At 39.2% G+C, this 20,645-nt stretch overlaps 1 protein-coding gene across 4 annotated transcripts in view; it reads left to right on the top strand.

Annotated features, from left to right (window-relative positions):
* The first annotated feature begins 4,736 nt into the window (after positions 1-4,736).
* The window catches only part of arhgef10 (Rho guanine nucleotide exchange factor (GEF) 10), an 85,626-nt gene continuing 69,717 nt past the window's right edge, over positions 4,737-20,645 (top strand). For 2 of the 4 annotated variants that reach the window (XM_026944188.3, XM_026944187.3), the window contains exons 1-2: positions 4,737-4,886; positions 19,665-19,757. In XM_026944188.3, coding sequence (XP_026799989.3) covers positions 19,721-19,757 — 37 coding nt within the window. In that variant the 5' untranslated portion in view covers positions 4,737-4,886; positions 19,665-19,720. Of the gene's footprint in view, positions 4,887-6,281; positions 6,363-11,448; positions 12,505-12,651; positions 12,707-19,664; positions 19,758-20,645 lie in introns of those variants that run through there. The other 2 variants (XM_034308149.2, XM_053237477.1) reach the window with 2 other exon arrangements.

Below are 20,645 nucleotides of genomic sequence, written 5' to 3'. Positions count from 1 at the left end.
CAAAACTAATTTAGGTGTTTCTCAAGGGTGCAGCTAAATATGATGCTACCTCCACCACCCTTCAGTGTCCCCCTTTACACCCTCCACCCCCCAAACACAAACACACACAAACTTTATTCAAACTTTAATATTACATGTGGGTTTGTGAGTGATGACATCCCAGTTAATTCCATTTCACTTCCAGGTTGTACCTCTGCAATGTGTGGGGGGTGAATACTTATGCATCACACGGTAACCCTAAAATACAATCACAAATTATATATTATCCAGATAAATAATTAACAATCAGCATTTTACCAAAATGGGACTGGCTGCTGATTCAAATCCCCAAGAGGCAAGACTGGGCCCCTGAACAAATCCAGTAAAGGAAAAAGTTTATACAGTATTCCAACCGATCAGCCAAAACGTTAGCTTTTTGTTTTGTTTTTTTTTTTTCTCTCCGTTTTTGGAGGTTCAAGGCTAATGGGAAAAGTTAAAAAATAGTACGTAGTCTTTGGAGAACCAAAAAAATTTTTTTCATCAAACTTTTACCTTCAGCTGTTCACGTCTCTGCTTGAATTGTAATCCTTTGCATAAAAAGTATTTCCAAATGCAAAAATGTGTACTAGTCGATCACGCTGGACTCATTGTGCACTGATGAAACCTTTCTCCCGTGTTATTTAAGCACATTAATAAGCTTTTATGTTCTGATTCACAGACTGCACTCGTGTTTCATTCGCCTTTATAAACCACTCCGTTGTGAAAGATGTTTTGTTCAGTAGTGATGATGTGTAGGCTGTGTGACTCACGCAGCTGTCACACACACACACACTCTCTCCGCCATTACTGTGCTGTTTTTTTTTTTTTTCTGTTTTGTTGCTCTGATTGAATCCAGGATGCATTAGGGGAGATATTTTGTTGCTCTAGACTGTGGCCTTTCTGCATAATGAAGCCTGTGAGCAGGTTAATATTCAATACTCCGAATGCGGAATGTGCCAGAATGAGGCGTGTGACATGGTAATGGTTTACTCACTGTATTATGATCTTATTACAGTAAAACATTACGTTGTTTTACGCTGTGTTTCTTCACACTTGTGTGGTGACACTGTGTGTCGTGGTGGTGGTTTCCTGTCTGACATCATCCTTATTAAAGCACCATCAACAACTTTATCAAAGTCGAGCTAGCTAGATTATATAGTTAACATTTTGTAACACTGGGCCTCATTTATTTGTATTTCAGTAAAGTTTGTGTAAATGTTTGCGTAAGTCAAACTGAACTAAAATTGTTTGCTGGATTAAAAAAATTTCAGAAAGGCTGATTTTCTTCATTCTCACGTGTGTATGTTGATCACCCTTAAAGTCCAAAGCGTGTTCCTGACACAGCTCATTTGCATGTAGTGACGCCCACAATGCTCCATAAAAGGTAAAGTGCACAGACAGCTGGGAGCACAAAATGAGCAATCAATGGCTGGGTAAAGTCTGAAAGGATAATATATAATCTAAATAATAATAAGCGAGCGCTAAGTCAGCTGAGGTGTTTGTTTACGGCTTACGGCTCTGTGCAGACCGGCCCATCCTCCGTTTATACACTTCTATTTCTATTCTCATAATTGAATGATTAGTTTCATTTGTCTTAATGTTCGGGTTTGTGTTGGCTCGCTTTCATTATTTTTTATATCCTTAATACCAGTAATATTAAAGGACTGATTCACCCAGAATGTTCTTGATGGTGTTCTTAGTCCCTGACCTACTGAACTAGCATGAGGATGTGTTTTTAATCGAGACTCCAAAGCTCTTCTATAAGCCACTCTGAATAAGGGCGTCTGCTAAACGCTGTAAACTTGATAAAAATAATTTACCCTCCACAGTATATTCCAGATATAAAAGTGCAGCAATCCTCGCAGATGATATGATTTGAAGTCAATCAAGTTGAGATTTATATTAGTTAGTCTTCTTATGCGTAACTTTACACACACTGAGGAGCACAAGTAGGATATGAATACCAAATTTCTGCTGTAAACGCTTGTATGAAGGATTTATGAATAAATCCGTTCATATCCAGCTTGATAAAAAAAAAAAAAGGCTCAGTGTCTTATTTCAATTCAATTCAGTAAGCTTTACTGGCATGACCGAATGCATCACAGAAAAACTGTCACCCATGAACACAACTGCTTGTAACATTAAGTGTTATTATTTAGTATTTACTTATTTAATATCTTAATTATTTGTTTTTATTTATCCTTCAGGGCCACTCTGAATCCAGAGCCTATCACAGGAGCACTGGCTCCAGGCTCCCCGCTTCGATCCTGAGTTCAGGTTTCGCATGTTCTCCATGTGTCCGTGTGGATTTCCTCCGAGTTCTCTAAACAGAATAACAAACAAACAAATAAATAAATAAACAAATAAATAAAATGTAAGTGCTGGTTCATGTTTGCCCACTAGAGGGCAGCAGAGGACTGAACTGAAATACTCTCTCCCTCTCTCTTTCTCTTTCTCTCTCTCTCTCTCTCTCTCTGTGTGTGTGTGTGTGTGTGAGAGAGAGAGAGAGAGAGAGAACTCAGGACAATAGAAATAACAATGAGTAGATTTTGGTAATAAATATATAAATAAGTAAAATAACTAAAAACTCCAGTTCTGCGGTGCATTAAAGGAGAAACAGTGCTAAAAGTATGTCTCACTTTATTTATTATTATTTTTTTAATACACTCCATCTGACTCTCTTATTGTACAAGGCTGGATAACTAAGAAATACAAAAACAATAACATATTTTAGTTTTTATTTTATTTCTGTAAATAGATTTATTTATTTAATTAGTTTTTATAACAAAAACAATACAGAGTTTAATATTGTTTCAATCATCGCAAAGGAAAAAAAATGGATTCCATAAAAAAAATTGAGCAATTCACAATAAAAGCTGAATTCTTTTGGTTCATGGGGTTTAGGAGGAAAATGGCAATGAGCCGTTTGAGATTCTAAAGAGTCGATTCTTATGAGCTGAGTCGACTCACGGAAAAGATTCGGAATTCCCTACACTACAGCCTGAGGTCCTTTTCTTTCTTTCTTTCTTTTTTTCTTTCTTTTTGGCCATTTTTATTGCTCTAAAGAAGTGTTGGAGGGCTGTATCCCAAATCTCTCTTTCACTCTATTAGACACTTAATGCACTCTGGAGCATGCAGAGAAAATTTATTTATTTATTTATTTATTTATTTATATTTTTTGTCTTAAGGAAATTAGAGATCCCAAATCCTAAAGTTTAGTACTAGATCCCTCAGAGAACTCCTCATTTAAAAAATAAACAAAGTGCACTAGAAGAGTTTATTTCTTTTATATAGTGCATTTCTTCTTCTCCTTCTTCTTCTTCTTCTAGTTACACAGGGGATTTCAAATCCACTGAAAAAATAAACTGCAGTTGAGTTTTTTATAAACAGGAAAAATATTAAAAAGGAAGCTTTTTCCTCCAGCTTTTGTCTAGTTTTAGATTTATATTTGCTGTGTTATTCGACATTTTACATGAGCAATTATTTATTTAATTTTGTATCATTTAATTTGTGTTACATATTTAATGTTTTTTTTTCTTTTCCTGCGAGCTACAATTCCCGGCTTTACACCATCACTTCTCACTATTTCATCTTAATTATTTATTTATCCTGGGCTTATTTTTTTAAAACAGATTTTTAGAATTATTTCTTTTTTTAAAAAAAATTAAATACATTTTTATTTACTTGCTTTATCGCTTTATTTACTTTTTCTTTCTTTTTTTTTTTTTTTTTTTTTTTTTGCGTCGTCCCTTATTCTGGTTTTTATTTGCATGTTTTTTTTTTCTTAAAAGCACCTTGAACTGTATTTAAATGTTCAAAAGGTGCTTTATAAATAAACTTGTTTATCATTTTTAAAATGATGTTGTCATTGTTGTTGTTGTTGTTGTTGTTGTTGTTGTTGTTACTGCAGTTTATTTAAGGCAAATTTCTCAACATTGATTTTCTAGTCAAAACTTTTTTAACACACAACTCTTATTTGGGGCAGCCGTCATTAGGTCATCCCCTAGATAGTGCACCTACATAGGGAGTAGTGCGTAGTAGTATTTGGCATTCAGCCCTTATATGATGTTTATGATGTTCAGGTATTAATTTAATGTCTCTGGATTTACTCTGAAGGTTTAATAAATAATGGCTTTCTCCTGGACATAGAAGGCACTACTTAGGGTGCAACCTTTATTTCATGCCCTATGTAGTGCACATGTATAAGAAATAGGCCTAGGGATCTGCACTACAGTGAGTTTAGAAGTGTTTAGTTTGGATTTCTGTGGAGCTTTATTTGACTACATAGTGTGCAGGAATGATATAGTGTACTATGTAGTGTCCAGGAGCCATTAGGTCACATCCTATATACAGTAGTGCACTTGAATAAGAGGGAGTGAGATATTTAGTGCTTCATTCTTTATTTCAGGTTCAGATTTGACTAAAAGTTGTATCAGATGGTGTCTTGTTGGAAATAAAGTGCACTACATAGTCATTACTTCACCCACTAGGCTGTCTAGGGCACTAATAAGGGAGCAGGAAGCCACTGGGATTGAGCTCAGCTTTGGGAGCGCCACCTCACAGGTCACGTGGTACTCGCTGGAACGTGCGCGTTTCATCCGCCCCGAGGCGCCGGAGGAATGTGATCGAGGTGCGTTTCGACCAATCGCAAGCCGCGCGCTCTGACGTCTCCGCCAATAGGCGCGCGGCAGGGGGCGGGACCTGGAGTGTGGGAGAAAAAGCTGCGGAAAAGTGGCAGTGTTTTAGAAAATGGGGAAAAGTGGGAATTCCTCCAGCTGATAAACTGCACAGTGAGCGTGTTTCCGCTTCCCACAGTGTCCCGAGGAACTTTTAAAACACTTTATTCATCTGAAAACTCTCGGATGATGGTGAGTAACATGGAGAAGTGCATGTTTTCCTGAAATTCCTTTAAAAACTTCCCAAAGGTGGTGGAGGAGTTGGGATATGGAGTGGGTGTAAACTGGTGCAGATCCAGTCCTGATGCTTTTCTGATTATTTCCTGAGCAAAATCAACAGATTTAAAGGTTACTGTTTAGGAAACCTGCATGTAGACATGCCCAATACTTTCCTTAGAAATAAACAGCAGTGATTTAATGTTAATATAATATCATAATATTGCTGTTTGGTGAATTTGGGAAACTCTTAGACGTGGCAAAGTGGATATTTAAGCCGGGATTAATATTTGGGAATTGTGTCATGCAGCTGTAAGAATCCTACAGTGTTGTACTTTTTAACCAAAGTAACACATGCAGTGATTAAACTGTTAAAAAAATAAAATAATCTAACTGTTACTTCAGTCATTTCAGCTTAAATAATATTTAATAATATTAGTTATTATGACAGTGTCACTTAGAATTAAAATAATCTAGAAATATAAATGAAGTGAAGTGTCTGGACATTTTACTGTGGCTGGTTATCAAACCTGCTCTCTTCCATATGTTTGTTTGTTTGTTTGTTTGTTTATATTCCACAGATCATGTTGTAGTGTTTGTTAGGCATTTTATTAAAAAAAAAAAAACTACAGCAATTATTCAATGTATTTTACTTATTTATTAGTGAATTAATCCCCTCTAATTATTAATTATTCCAATAATTTCATCATTTTAGTAGTTTTTCTAATTAAAATCTTCTGTTAATTATTTAATTATCAACCTTTTTTTTCATGTCCAGAAAAGCTGTATGTAGGAATTGAACAATATATAGTTTGTAAATTGTTACAGTGATATTTTTGAATAATGATAATAATAATAATAATAATAATAATAGGATAGTTCTAACAATAAGTTGGTGATGTAATAATCCAGTTCATGTGACAGCGTAATAAAGTATTAAAACAATCCTCTAAAATGATAAACTCAGATGAACTCAGATTAAGCCTGATTATCACTCCTGTTTCCTTTCTCTTTTTCCCTTTTTTTAGTATTTGTTGTGCTTTTTTTTAATTTAATGTAATTATGACAGTAATTTTTTCCAGTGTTTATGTTTATTAGTGAATGAACCCTAAAAAATTTGATGTATAATAATGATATTTTATATATTTAATGTGTAGAGAGGCTGCGTGCAGGGATACACACCGTATGAAAATATTTGGAATATCAGTCTGGACATGATGCTGTGAAACACTCGCACATTTATTTATTTATTATTAAATTTATTTATTTTTTTAAATCCACAGATCATGTAGATGTGTTTGTTGATTTACATACGAGAGAAATCTCCAGCGATTATTCAGTGTATTTTTTATTTTTTTTTGTATTTATTAGTGAATGAAAAGTTACTCAGCACCCCGTCATTGATTATTTTCCCATAACAGCGTGACACGGAGTGTGTTATTCCTTACATGTGTAAGTATTAAGGCTGTTTACTTGCTTTCTGAGAACACACACACACACACACACACACACACACACACACTGACTTTATACTTCACCTTTAATGTGCTTTTGGACTTCAGTCTGACGTTCTTCAATTTCTAGCTTTTTATTTTGTATTAATTATTTCCAATAATAATAATAATAATAAATACAATATTTATGTATTATATCGGGATGTTCTTTGTGCGCAATATGCTTTTGGACTCTTCAGAATATGCTTTTATGTTTTAAATGTCACTGTGGAGTGCTTATAAAGTTGTAATCTGCAAAAAAAAAAAAAAAAAAATCAATCATAAAAGACAATTAGCAACATAAATGAGCCGTATGAAAAATAACAAGAATAAACAATAGGTGTACAAAATGTCTAGTCACAACATATTTCAGTCTTTCATCGGTTTTAGCTCAAGAACTAGATGTTTGATTGCTGAGACATTTTAAAGATTCTATACAAACTTTGAAATGAATTAAGAAAATAAATATTCACACATTATGGCTAAGTAGTTTTTCCCATGAAAGATTGAATTTAATCTAAATCTGATTTGCGTGACATTGCAGTTGAAACGAATTCTAACAGCCAGAAGAAACCTTTTTTTTTTCCAGCAAATCAGGTTTCGAGTTGGGAAACGAGGGAAACATTAGTGGTGTTAGTGAGTGAATATGAGCAGAATATGATTAAAAAAATTAAAAATATCACTAATATTGCAACAGTGTTAAAATATAAAGTGAAAGAAAAGAAGGTGTGTGTTTTTGGGACGTTCAGCAGCTCAGATTCTCGTGAGTTTCTGAATCTGAAGCTACAGTGAATGTAAACAATCTCGTCATCAGCACTGATCTTAGCGCTGTCACCTCGCAGCTCCGGCGTTCCCGGTGTGATCCCGAGCTCGGGTTCCTGTCGGTGCAGAGGTTCACACGTTCTCCCCGTGTCCGTGTGGGTTTCATCCACGTTCTCCGGTTTCCTCCCGCCTTCCAGAAACATGCGGTGATTGGAATTGGGTGCGATACGTTTCCCTCAGAACGCCACTGTGAACAAACTGGCTTCCCAGATATTACTAGACCATTAGATTAGACTGATAAGAGCGTTGTTATGGTTACAGTGTCACATGACTCGCTTGTTCTGCCTCTGGCCAGCAGTTTTTCTGAAAAAAAAAGAACAGCAGCCTAATGAGCAACTGTCATGATAGAAAAACTGAAATCGGAAGGAGTTTGATGTGTTTGTGTTTGCGTACTTCAGTAGAAACAGAAGCTGATTCTCGTTTTTTTCTTTGGAAAGTCATTCGGGCCCAAATTAAATCCCTCAGTCATGGAGCGCTGTGAGGAATTTCAGGAATGTTCATCTCAACCCTCACGCTTCCTACATGACTCCGCTCTCCAGCGTTCGCTCTCCAGCGTTCGCTCTCCGGAATCAGGGTAGGAACTCGGCTAGACCATGAAGATGAGGGCAAAAAGGTGTGTGTGTGTGTGTGTGTGTGTGCGTGTGTGTGTGTGTGTGTGTGGCTTTGCATCAGTACAGGGAGAGATCTCGGCTCTCACTCATTTGTTTAACAAATATCCACCCTAGCTGGAGTGACTCCGCCCACAACACTCCATACACACCGCTCTGTTACACACTCTCCTCACACTGTTCACACACACGCCTCAAACACACACACACACTCTCCACACACTCCTCATACACACACACTCCTCACACACTCCTCACACACTCACGCACTTCTCACATACTCACATTCCTCACACACACTCCTTATACTCTTCACACACACCTCACACTCCTCACGCTCACATTCACACACTCCACACACTCCTCACTCTCCACACACTCCTCACACACACTCCTCACACACTCCTCACACACACGCACTTCTCACATACTCACATTCCTCACACACACTCCTTATACTCTTCACACACACACACCTCACACTCCTCACGCTCACATTCACACACTCCACACATACACACACACTCCACACACTCCTCACTCTCCACACACTCCTCACACACACTCCTCACACACACACACACACACACACACACACACACGCACTTCTCACATACTCACATTCCTCACACACACTCCTTATACTCTTCACACACACCTCACACTCCTCACGCTCACATTCACACACTCCACACATAAACTCCACACATACACACACACTCCTCACACTCCTCACACTTCTCACACACACCTCACACTCGTCACACACACACCTCACACTCACGTTCACACACTCCACACAAGCACTCCACACACACACTACACACACACACACAAACACACACACACACACTCCTCACGCTCACATTCACACACTCCACACATAAACTCCACACATACACACACACTCCTCACACTCCTCACACTTCTCACACACACCTCACACTCGTCACACTCGTCACACACACACCTCACACTCACGTAAATGGATAAAAAGCATGGCACACAAGCACTCCACACACACACTACACACACACACACACCTCACACTCACATTCACACACTTCTCACACACACTCCTCATACTCACACACTCCTCACACTCACATTTACTCACACACACACACACACACACACACACACACACAATCCAAGCAGATAGCTGTGGAGGGCTGCATCCTAAACCACGCTGAACTCACTGCTAAACTCCACTATATAGTCAGTGCAGCCTTTTTAAAATGAATATAGCTATTTTCAAGCCAGTAGCAGAATCAGTTAATGTGTGTGTGTGATTTGGGACATGTCCACAATGACCTGACGATGATGAGACATTAGTGATGGTGTTTATGCAACCTACGTAGTGAATAAGGTGGATTGGAGCATGTCCACAGTGACCTGAAGATGAACTGTTGCTTGATGGTGTTTGAGTGACCTACACAGTGAATAGGGTGTGTGATTTGGGACGTGTGACCTGATGATAGTATTTATGTGATCTTCATAGTGAATAAGTTGTGTGGTTTCCAACACATCCACAGTGACCGGATGATGGTGTTTATTCAGCCTATGTAGTGAATAGGGTGTGTGATTTGGGACACGTCAGTAGTGGACTGTTATTTGATGGTGTTTATGCAAACGATGTGGTGAATAGGCCGTGCTTTTTATCCATTTATAGTTACATTGAATGTAACTATTATAGTGTACATTTAATGTCATTAACTTCCATGAAACAAGGATGGTCAAGTTGCTCCCACACACACACACACACACACACACACACGGTGTACAGTGCATGTTGATTAATGATGTCACTGTACACTGGTGCAGTTTCTCGTGCCTCAGAACTTTTTAAAGAGAACACTTTATTTAATTTTCCACACCCCATGTAATTACAGTTATTATTGCCAGGCCCTGACCGACATCGTCTGTTCTAGAAAAATCTTTCTGTATGAGTGCTGACTAATCCCCAACACACACACACACACACACACCCTGACATGATGGAGGGATTTTAAACATATCAGTAAATAATGAATTGTATTTAAAAGCCATGTTCCTTATTGCAGTCTATAAATCAGCACTGGGGTTTATATCAGAGATGATGATAACGGCTTTTGTGTGTGTGTGTGTGTGTGTGTGTGTGTGTATGTATGTGTGTGTGTGAGAGAGAGAGAGAGAGAGAGAGAGAGAGAGAGAGAGAGAAAGACAGGTCATGACCAGCTGGAAATTTTGTCAATAATACCAGTTTTAATGCACTCCATCTGATTTTTTAGAAACAGAGATGTCTGTCTGTCTGTTTCTGTCTGTCCTTCTTCCTTCTCTCTTCATCTGTCTCTCTGTCTGTCTGTCTGTCTGTTGGTTGGTCTGCATATTATTTGGTCTGTCTACCTCTCTCTCCATCTCTCTGACTGTCTGCTTGTCAGTTTGTTCTGCCTGTCTATCTGTCTATCTGTTTGCTCATCAGCTTGTCTCTCTGCCTGTTGGCTTACCAGCCTGTCTGTCTACCTGCCTGCGTGTCTGCCTGTCTGCCTGTCTGTCTGTCTGCCTGCCTACCTGCCTGTCTGTCTGTGACTCTGTCAGACTGTCTGTCTATCTGTTTGCTCATCAGCTTGTCTCTCTGCCTGTTGGCTTACCAGCGTGTCTGTCTACCTGTCTGCCTGTCTGTCTGTCTGCCTGCCTGTCTGTCTGTGACTGTCAGACTGTCTGTCTTGTTGTCTGCCCACCTGTCTATCAGTCTGTCTGTCTACAGGTTTGTTTGTCCACTTGTCTGTCTGTTGTCCTGTTGTGTCTCTAGACCAGTCTGTCTGTCTGTCTGTCTGTTGGTCTGTCTGTCTGTCTGATATGTATGAAACCTCTCCAGTATGTCAGTAGGTGTTTTGGAGATTATTCAGCACTTTGGAGGAAGATCTGTCTGTCTGTTTGCCTGTCTGTCTGCATACCTGTCTGTCTGTCTACAGAGTGTTTATAAAGTTAAGTATAGTGTCACATTCACAAATGTTGTTTACGTATTGGAACATTTGAAGAGACATTATTGCAGCTTTATTGCTCTGATTTCTACTGATGAGTTCATAGAACACTCATTAATATAGTCCAGTGTACTGGATAGCTGAAATATCTGAGGAGAGGGAAAAAGTGAGAGAGAAGACTGAGAGAAGACTGAGAGAAGACTGAGAGAAGACTGAGAGAAGACTGAGAGAAGACTGAGAGAAGACTGAGAGAAGACTGAGAGAAGACTGAGAGAAGACTGAGAGAAGACTGTCTCGCTGTAGATATCGACTGGAGACTAAAGAATACAGAAGAAACACGAAGCTCATGATATCTGTGCAGTGTTGGGAGAAAGACATGGGGAGGGAGGAAAAAGTCTTTGTGAAAGAGAGAGAAAGACAATGAGAGAGAGACAGACAGACAGACAGAAAGACAGACATAGAGAGTGAGAAGGGGAGATTAGTATGCATGAGCTCACTGTCTCTTCTAAAGCGCTTTGTCATCGTATTCACTCCCACTGAGCTGTTATTGACTCTGGGGTCATGGCACAGCAAGTACAGTACAGCAGAGAGACAGGAGACCCGCTCGGCAGAGAGACAGGAGACCCGCTCGGCAGAGAGACAGGAGACCCGCTCGGCAGAGAGACAGGAGACCCGCCCGGCAGCGAGACAGGAGACCCGCTCGGCAGAGAGACACACAGCTGTAGAGAAACAAGGGCAGAGAGACAGGAGAGACAGCTTCAGTAGACAGATTGGAATGTGCAGAAAGACAGGACATGGTTATGGGCAGAGACCGTGGAGACAGCTTTAGCAGAGAGACAGGAAATGGGTTATAGAGAGAGACAGGCATAAGCAGAGAGACAGGCATAAGCAGAGAGACAGGCATAAGCAGAGAGACATGAGACAAGTTTAGCAAAGAGACAGCAGACAGGTTTAGCAGAGAGACAGGCATAAGCAGAGAGACAGGAGACAGGCATAAGCAGAGAGACAGGAGACAGGCATAAGCAGAGAGACAGGAGACAGGTTTAGCAGAGAGACAGGTTTAGCAGAGAGAGAGGAGATAGGTTTAGCAGAGAGACAGACAGACAGACAGACAGACAGACAGACAGACAGACAGACAGACAGACAGATGGGTGACAGCTTCAGCAGAGAGAGAGATAGAAAACATTATCAGCAGAGGCAGATAGACAGGTCCGGTTGTATCGTGAGAACGTCCGCTCTCGCGTCAACACAACACGCATGCATCGTGGTTCTCTAGTGAACGCACGTCGGAGATGTAGGTGGAAGTGAAGACATGTTGTGAATAAATACTTCATTTTAGTTTTTTTGTGCACACAGAGCATTCGTATCGCTTCATAAAACTGGGATTAAACCCCTGGAGTCACATGGATTACTTTACGATGACTTCATGAACTTTTTGGAGTTTGAAAGTTTTGGTTCACAGACTGTCAATGGAGGGACAGAAATCTCCCGAGTTTTATTAAAAATATCCTCATTTGTGTTCCGAAGATGAATGAAAGTCTTATGGGTTTGGAACGACATGAGTATGAGGAATTGATGACAGAATTTTCATTTTTGGGTGAACTATCCCTTTAAGTGAGGTGGAGAGTTCATCAGAGACAGAGAGAGAGAGAGAGACAGCTTGAACGGAGAGACAGCTGTGGTATATCCCACAAAGTTTAAAAACAAGGTATATGGAAAACGGGGTTGCGTTGAAAACTGAAAACAGTGTTTATTTGTGTGTCGCTGAATCGCTCGGCGTTTTGAACGCACCAAAACAAATTGTTGGCATTAACGGCAATCCGTAAATAAGTGTTTCCTTCTCTCTGCCTTTTAGCTTCTGTGTTCGTCTTCAGCAGCTTGTTATGACACGCCATGCAACTCTGTCATCAGTGAGTTTCCTTCTGTAGCGTGTGTGTGTGTGTGTGTGTGTGTGTGTGTGTGTGTGTGTGTGTCATCATGATCCTCCCTATCTCAGAGGATCTGTAAAGCAGGAGACAAAACAGCACGGTCTGAGGAACATCTGAAGTGTGTGGAAGAAGTCAGCCATGTTTGATAGGCACTCTGGGTGGTGTGTTATTGTGAAAAACAGGAAGTGAAGAGGATGGAACAGGAAATTAAACCTGAGGATAATGAATATAATATAAAACTCTGGTCAAAGTGTGTGTGAAAGAGAGGGACACGCCAAGGTTTGCACACAGCCCACTTACAAGCAGCAAGCAGAAATAACCGCTATCTGTGATGTCTGCTTTGTATTTGTTTTGGTTGGTTTGGTTTTTCTCTTCTATCTATCTATCTTTCTGTCTTACAGCTAGAAATCCTGCGGTGCTAATTTAGCCTGCTGAAGAAGCAAAGGCTATGATGCTTAGGAAGCTGAGCTAAATAAGGAATAAAACACTCGTGTTGCGATGTTATAGGAAAATAATCAACAACAGAGTGGTGTGTTGAAGCAGTGTTAACACTCTGAAGTTGATTATTTTTCTATAACAGCACAACCTGAAGTGTTTTGGTCCTCTTACACCACAGCAGATTTGCCACAGATTACATTTTGTATTTATTAACGAACTACACATAATGTATGTTTGCACAGTTTTATGGAAGGAGTCTCCAGTGTCAGAGGTAAAGCTGTAAGTGTTTTCCGACATCTTTAGGAAAGATGGTTTTTACGCTTTTTGTAACAAGCTGTGTTTATTACAGAAAGAGAAAGTGAAGGCGTGACAGTTTTTAACTGCTGTAATGTAAGTAAATGACAGGAACTTGTATTGCGGATGTTCTGTAACTATAAACGGATAAAAAGAAATAAAAAAGTCATCTTTGGCAAATAAGATTTGTTAAGCGATGGTTGGAATCCTGGTCATGAACTGATGAGGTTAAAATGAGGAGTGCTGGAATGAGAGACACTGCTAACCCCGTAGCGCAGTGCTAAGAATAACACGCTGAATCCTACACCATCATGCACAGGACTGCGTATACACACACACACACACACATTATTTACATCAGTGTGTAAATGTTTGAGCTGTTACTGTAAGGGATTTACACACTGTATTTACTCACATTCCCCTCACCCTCGCTGTGTGCTGCACTTAAGACTTGCATCAGTCTTATTTTTATTTCTTTGCTAAGCCACATTTAAGGCTTAGTGCCGCTGGTCGTGTCCCAAATCACTCTGGTGCTCAGTGTGGTTCGGACCCACCGCAGCAGAGTGGAGAGGCTTCAAAGAGCCTGTAGACGAAATGAGCAGCTCTCTCTTTCTTTCTCTCTCTCTCTCTCTGTCTCTCTCTCTTTCTCCCACACCTCATTTTCTTTATTTCCCTGTTCCTGTTGGTCTACATCTCAGATCGTTTGGGGTTTTTGTTTACCCCTCCCAGACTCAGTGGTCTACATTTTACAGTCAAGTGAGCAAAAATAGCTGTTTAGGAATGTTATATATCACATGTGTATATCAACTCGAGATCTGCTGCCTTATTTCATCCTGCCCAAGCAAAGTTACGAGACAAAAATGAAGCGATTTGTAGTATTTTCACATTGGAGCAACATTAACTAAATGTCACACCTGAGCGTCACATAGCAACTGTCTGTTCAGTCCACACCGCACATGTTAAATCTGGATTTTCTAACAAAAACTCGTATGTAGACTTGTATGTAGAACTTGTCAGCCTTCAGTTGAAAAGTTGTGACAAGATGTTCGTTACTCTTCTGCCATGTGTGATATGAAGTTGTGGCAGCGATGGCGTGGTCAAGCGCAGCTGAGAATGGAGGTGAGGAGTTGCAGAGAATAAGCGGGTAATGAGTGAATGGTTACACCTCTGAATGGTTACACCTATGTATGGTTAAGAATGAAGGGAATTTGAGGACAGACACAGGCTGTCTTGGGGTAGGGGCGAAAAAATGAACTACACCTCCTACACGCAGTGGGTGGAAAATATGGGCACCTGGAAGGTATTACAGTCAGGTCCATAAATATTGGGACAGTGACACAGTTTTGGTAATTTTGCCTCTGTACACCACCACAGTGGATTTGAAATGAAGCAGTCAAGATGTGACTGAAGCGTAGACTTTCTGCTTTAATTCAAGGGGTTTAACAAAAATATTGCATTAACCGTTTAGGAATTACAGCCATTTTTTACAGAGTTCCTCCATTTTCACAGGCTCAAAAGTAATGGGACAAACTAATATAATCATAAATATTAGGATTATTTTTATTACTTGGAGGTAAATCCTTTGCAGTCAATGACTACCTGAAGTCTGGACCCCATGGACATCACCAAATGCTGAGTTTCCTCCCTTGAGATGATTTGCCAGGTCTTTACTGCAGCCATCTTCAGTTGCTGCTTGTTTGTGGGTCTTTCTGCCTTCAGATTTGTCTTCAGTAAGTGAAAAGCAGCTCAGTTGGGTTGAGGTCAGGTGACTGACTCGGCCATTTAAGAACATTTAATTTCCAAGCTCTTGGGCTGCTTTCACAGTATGTTTTGGGTTGTTATCCATCTGTACTGTGAAGCGCTGTCCTATCAGTTTTGCAGCATTTGACTGAATCTGAGCAGAAAGTATAGCTCTGTACACTTCAGAATTCATCCTGCTACTTCTATCAACAGTCACATTATCAATAAACCCCAGTGACCCAGTTCCATTGGCAGCCAAACATGCCCATGCCATAACACTGCCTCCACATGTTTGACGGATGATGTGGTATGCTTTGGATCATGAGCCCTTCCTTTCCTTCTCGATACTTTTCTCTTCCCATCATTCTGGTACAAGTTAATCTTGCATCAGAACTGGTCAGACTTTTTTTAGAGGTTTTTTAGCAAAGTCTAATCTGGCCTTTTTGTTCTTGAGTGTTATCAGCGGTTTGCATCTTGAGGTAAACCGTCTGTATTTACATTCATTAAGGTGGCTCTTGATTGTAGACTTTGACAATGATAGGCCTACCTCCTCCAGAGTGTTCCTGACTTGGCTAGATGTTGTGAAGGGGTTGTTCTTCAATAAGAAAAGAATTCTGCAATCATCCACTTTAGTTGCTTTCTGTGGTCTCCCAGGCCTTTTGGTGTTGCTGAGCTCGCCAGTGCATTCCTTCTTTTTAAGAATGTACCAAATTGCTGATTTGGTCACTCCTAAAGTTTCTGCTATCTCTCTGATAGGTCTGTTTTGGTTTTTCAGCCTAATGATGGCCTCCTTCACTTGCATCAACACCTCTTTGGACGGCATATTGAGAGTTCCCATGAACAGCTACCAAATGCAAATTCAACACTTGGAATCAGCTCCAGACCTTTTATCTCCTTAATTTATCATGATATAAGGAGGAAACAGCCCACAGCTGGCCATGAAACTGCTTATCAGTCAATTGTCCCATTACCTTTGAGCCTGTGAAAATGGAGGAACTCTGTAAAAAATGGCTGTAATTCCTAAACGGTTAATGCAATATTTTTGTTAAACCCCTTGAATTAAAGCAGAAAGTCTACGCTTCAGTCACATCTTGACTGCTTCATTTCAAATCCACTGTGGTGGTGTACAGAGGCAAAATTACCAAAACTGTGTCTCTGTCCCAATATTAATATTTTTCTACCCAAAAGGGAACATTTTTTCTAACATAAAACCCCCAAAGTTTACTTCATCTCATTTTTCCTGCATGTATGGAAGCCTATAGGGTACTGCATCTCACATTTCCTGCATGTAGGGAAGCCTATAGGGTACTGCATCTCATTTTTCTTGCATGTAGGGAAGCCTATAGGGTACTGCATCTCATTTTTCCTGCATGTAGGGAAGCCTATAGGGTACTGCATCTTGTTTTTCCTGCATGTAGGGAAGCCTATATGGTACTACATCTCATTAGAGGGCAGTTTATCGTATTTTATACACCACAGGGGCACCCTAGGGGGCACTTTATCATATTTTATATATCGACTATTAACCTTTTTCTTTATTCAGTTTTATGTCCATCAGTTACATGAAAGTTTTGTTGTTTCATATTTGAATGAATGCCATCACAACACAGAGTCCTGTTCTCTGTGTGTAATTAATTCATTAGAGTGTGTGTGTGTGTGTGTTTGTGTGTGTGTGTGTGTGTGTGTGTGTGTGCGCGTGCGCGCATGTGCTGCATGTACTAGGAGTGTATTGACTCGTGTGAGGACTGTGGGGACGAGTGTGACGCTGTCTCCGCTTCTGTTGACCCCGTGACCTTGTGTTGTGGAGCCACTGTAACAAGGAAGCTTCTGTTCTGTAGAATGACATCACAGTTCCTCTCACCTACTACTGTGTGTGTGTGTGTGTATGTGTGCATGTGTGCGTGTCTGTGAGAGAGAATGCCTTTCTGTCTGTCTGAATGCCTCGAAAGGGGTGAGGGCAGAATTAGTGTAGAGCATTATTCTCTCTCTCTTTCTCTCTCTCTCTGTCTCTGTCTCTCTTTCTCCCCCTTCTCTCTCGGATATACAGTACGACCCAAAAGTCTGAGTCCTTTACCAAACAATGAGCCTCATTTATCACTCTTTTAGTAAACTTGTGTGTAAGTGTTTCCGTAGTCCAAAGTGAACTAAGAAATCCCACTACATGTACAAAAATTTCGCTGATTTTCTTTGTACTCACATGTGTATGTTCATAAATGCCAATCAGTTCTAATTACCAAGTGCAAAAACGTACAGAGAGCTGAAAATGACAAAACGGTGAATAAACAGAAAAAAATTACTGCATTGTGGTAAATATTACAGTAACGCAGCTCAGCCACCGCAGCGCATCAGCTACCATAGACACGCACACAGAGTGCCATTACTTTTGTCCTAGTAGAATGGCTAGTCTTATTTGTCTTAAATATTTTGGAATCCGTTTCATTGATATCATTAACATGAAACAACTGAAAATGTGCATTAAATCGGTGTGTAATTGAAATAAACAAGTGATTTTAAACTTGACTGTAATCTGTATATGAAATCACAGTAACTCATCAATAATTATTATACGATCTGAAGCCGATCAATCATTTGTCCGAACTAACTCCATTTACATAAGTACCACATTTCTTGTGTAAATGCTCGTGCAAATGATTTATTAATAAATTAGTTTCCAGTTTGTGCGAAAGACTTTGTGTTAAATGTCAGATCTCTGGATATTCTGATGTCTACATTTTACCATATAGCTGCTGATAGAGATTTAATTTAAAATATAAAAAAAAAAGAAAAGAAAAGAAAATATAGAGCCGTGGAGAGTGGACATCCCTGTACCGGTACCTCTTACTTATTTTACTGAAAAACATGATGTTTTATGTTGGAAACGTTCTGTTTCCAGGCCAGAATGAATGCAGCACATCAGTGAGATCAGTGAGGGTGATATCAATGACCTTCTCCGTTACCCATAACCCCCTGCTCTGTTTATCTGTTACAAGCTTTCCCACAGAGAGAAAATCTCAAATCAGCCCATTTACATGCACGAGTTTAAACGTGAGCTGCATCTGAACATTCAATTAAATGTGCATTTATTTCCATTAAATGATTTACATTATACAAACTATAGCAGTACGTGTTAGTGCCTGCTTCATGATTTCTATTTTTTTAATTTCAAATACAAATTAGGCATTTAATCATCTGTAGCAAATTTAATGTAACAGGTTTAATTTTAATTTGTGTGTGTGTGTGTATATATATATAAAACAATATAAAAGGCTTTTTAATGAATTTATAAAAGTTTAATACTGTATGTATGATTCAGAGAATAAAAAAACACATCATTATGCAATCTAACACAATTGTTTCTGTTTTAGTGTGAATGTTTAATGTTTTAAGATGATTAAAATGTACACCGATTTTCTTAATGACAATTTATAATAATAATAATAATAATAATAATAATAATATTCACTATTAGGCAATAATAATGAAACAAGAATAAGAAAACAAGAATAAGAATAAATGAATATAAAAAATAAAGCAAAACAGAATCAAAGGGAAGATAAACGGTAAAAGATACTGGAACAACAATTTTAAAAAAAAAACAACATTTAAAAATAATAGTTCATAATTAGTAACACAATCTAGAGGTGTTCAGAAAACTCAGTAAGTTTAGTTTATCACAATCACAGTTAGTTTTTAAACTGGATTTAAAGACATTTAAAGAGCACAATATCCTCTGAATGCTGTTCCAGAGTTTAGGGCTGATGTAAGAAAAATATGTGATTTGATGTTAAAACACTATAAAACTTTTCATTCTTACTTGACACGATTTGTCCTGATGTATTTCTGCTTATTAATAGTTTTCTGTAAAGACACAAATCTTTAATTGTTTATAAAAGAAAAAAAAATCATTAAAGTCTGAGAACATACCATTTTATAATCATTTGTAAAACTGTTTGGGGAAAAAAGATGGCGCTGATCCGATAGCCGGTGTCAGTATCGGGCCGATACCGGCAACAAAATGGTGGATCAGATATCGGAGAAAACATATCGGATATCAGATCCTATAACAAACGGCAAAGATTGGAAATGGCTTTGGAAAAGAAGTGTATTTATGGAAATGGAAATGTTTATGCATAAAGAGATTTGACATTTTATTATGTTTATACTTTACATTTTATTATATTTACAATATAAGTGATTTTTGTATAAAAGAGTTTAACTGTGAAGTGCTTTCCTACAAAACCACAGTGCATAGTGTCACCTATAATACCCATAATGCATTGGGTTATTTAAAGAAAGAGAAATTCAGCTTTTCTGGATTAGTCAGTGTTGACTTTTTTTTTTTTTTTTTTTTACATTACTGTATAGTTTGCTTCCTTTTTTGTCTCCATGTTGCTGAAAATTGTGTGTGTGTGTGTGTGTGTGTGCGCACGCCTTCACCTGTATCTTATTTCCCTTCCCTCTCTTCCAGGTGTGTGTGTGAGAGCCCTTGTGGATCCAGTCGAGTGTGTGAAGAAATAATCTAGCATGGAGCAGGAAGACTTTCCTCCGCCTCCTCCTGATGGTGAGAAAAACAACGAACAAAAATTAACCGGAATTTACAGAAGGGGAAATTTACACTGTACCTTATACCACAGCGCTGTTGAATCCTGCATTCTGATTGGTCAGAAGGCGTTGATTATTTAGTTTATATTAATGCACTCCTTCTAGCACGTTATCGTTTCTATAGTAACAGCTTGTCCACAGGGACTTGTACAGTGAAGGCTCCATATACACAGGGTTCTAAAAATCATTAATATGGTGAAGTTTTCTGTAAGGAGACATTTATTGAATATTTATGGAAGGAGTCTCCAGTGTCAGTGCTTTGTACCAGTCAGAGATAAAGCTGTAAGCAGGGAGAGACACGGAGGGAGACAGAAAAAGAGGGAGATTGAGAAGGGCAGCAAAGGAGAGACAGACAGACAGACAGACAGACAGAAGGAGAGACCGGGAGAGAGGGACACAGAGAGAGATGGATGGACAGAGAGAGAGAGAGAGAGAGAGAGAGAGAGACAGATATAGAGAGATAGAGAAAGAGGGAGAGAGGGGAGACAGACAGAAAGACTGAGAGAGACAGACAGAAACAGAAAGAGAGAGACAGATAGACATAAAGAGGCAGAGACAGGAAGAGAGAGACAAAGAAGAGACAGACAGAGAAAATAAGACAGACTGGGGGAAGACCAGTAGGGAAAGACGGAAAGATAGAAAGAGAGACAAGGATGGACAGAGAGAGAGAGAGAGAGAGATAGACTGGGAGGTAAAGATTGTAAACAGCCTATAAGGGGTTTAACAGGTTTCCATCTTTGGTAATGAGAGTGGAGGAGAGCGATAACTAACACACACACACACACACACACACACACACACAGTGTTAAGTAGAGGTCTGATTCTGAATATTCATTAGAGGAAATTT

The sequence above is a fragment of the Pangasianodon hypophthalmus genome, chromosome 10, assembly GCF_027358585.1.
Source record: "Pangasianodon hypophthalmus isolate fPanHyp1 chromosome 10, fPanHyp1.pri, whole genome shotgun sequence".
NCBI lineage: Eukaryota > Metazoa > Chordata > Actinopteri > Siluriformes > Pangasiidae > Pangasianodon > Pangasianodon hypophthalmus.
Note: the sequence above shows the minus strand (reverse complement) of the source record. Positions and strands in the feature narration are given on the sequence as shown.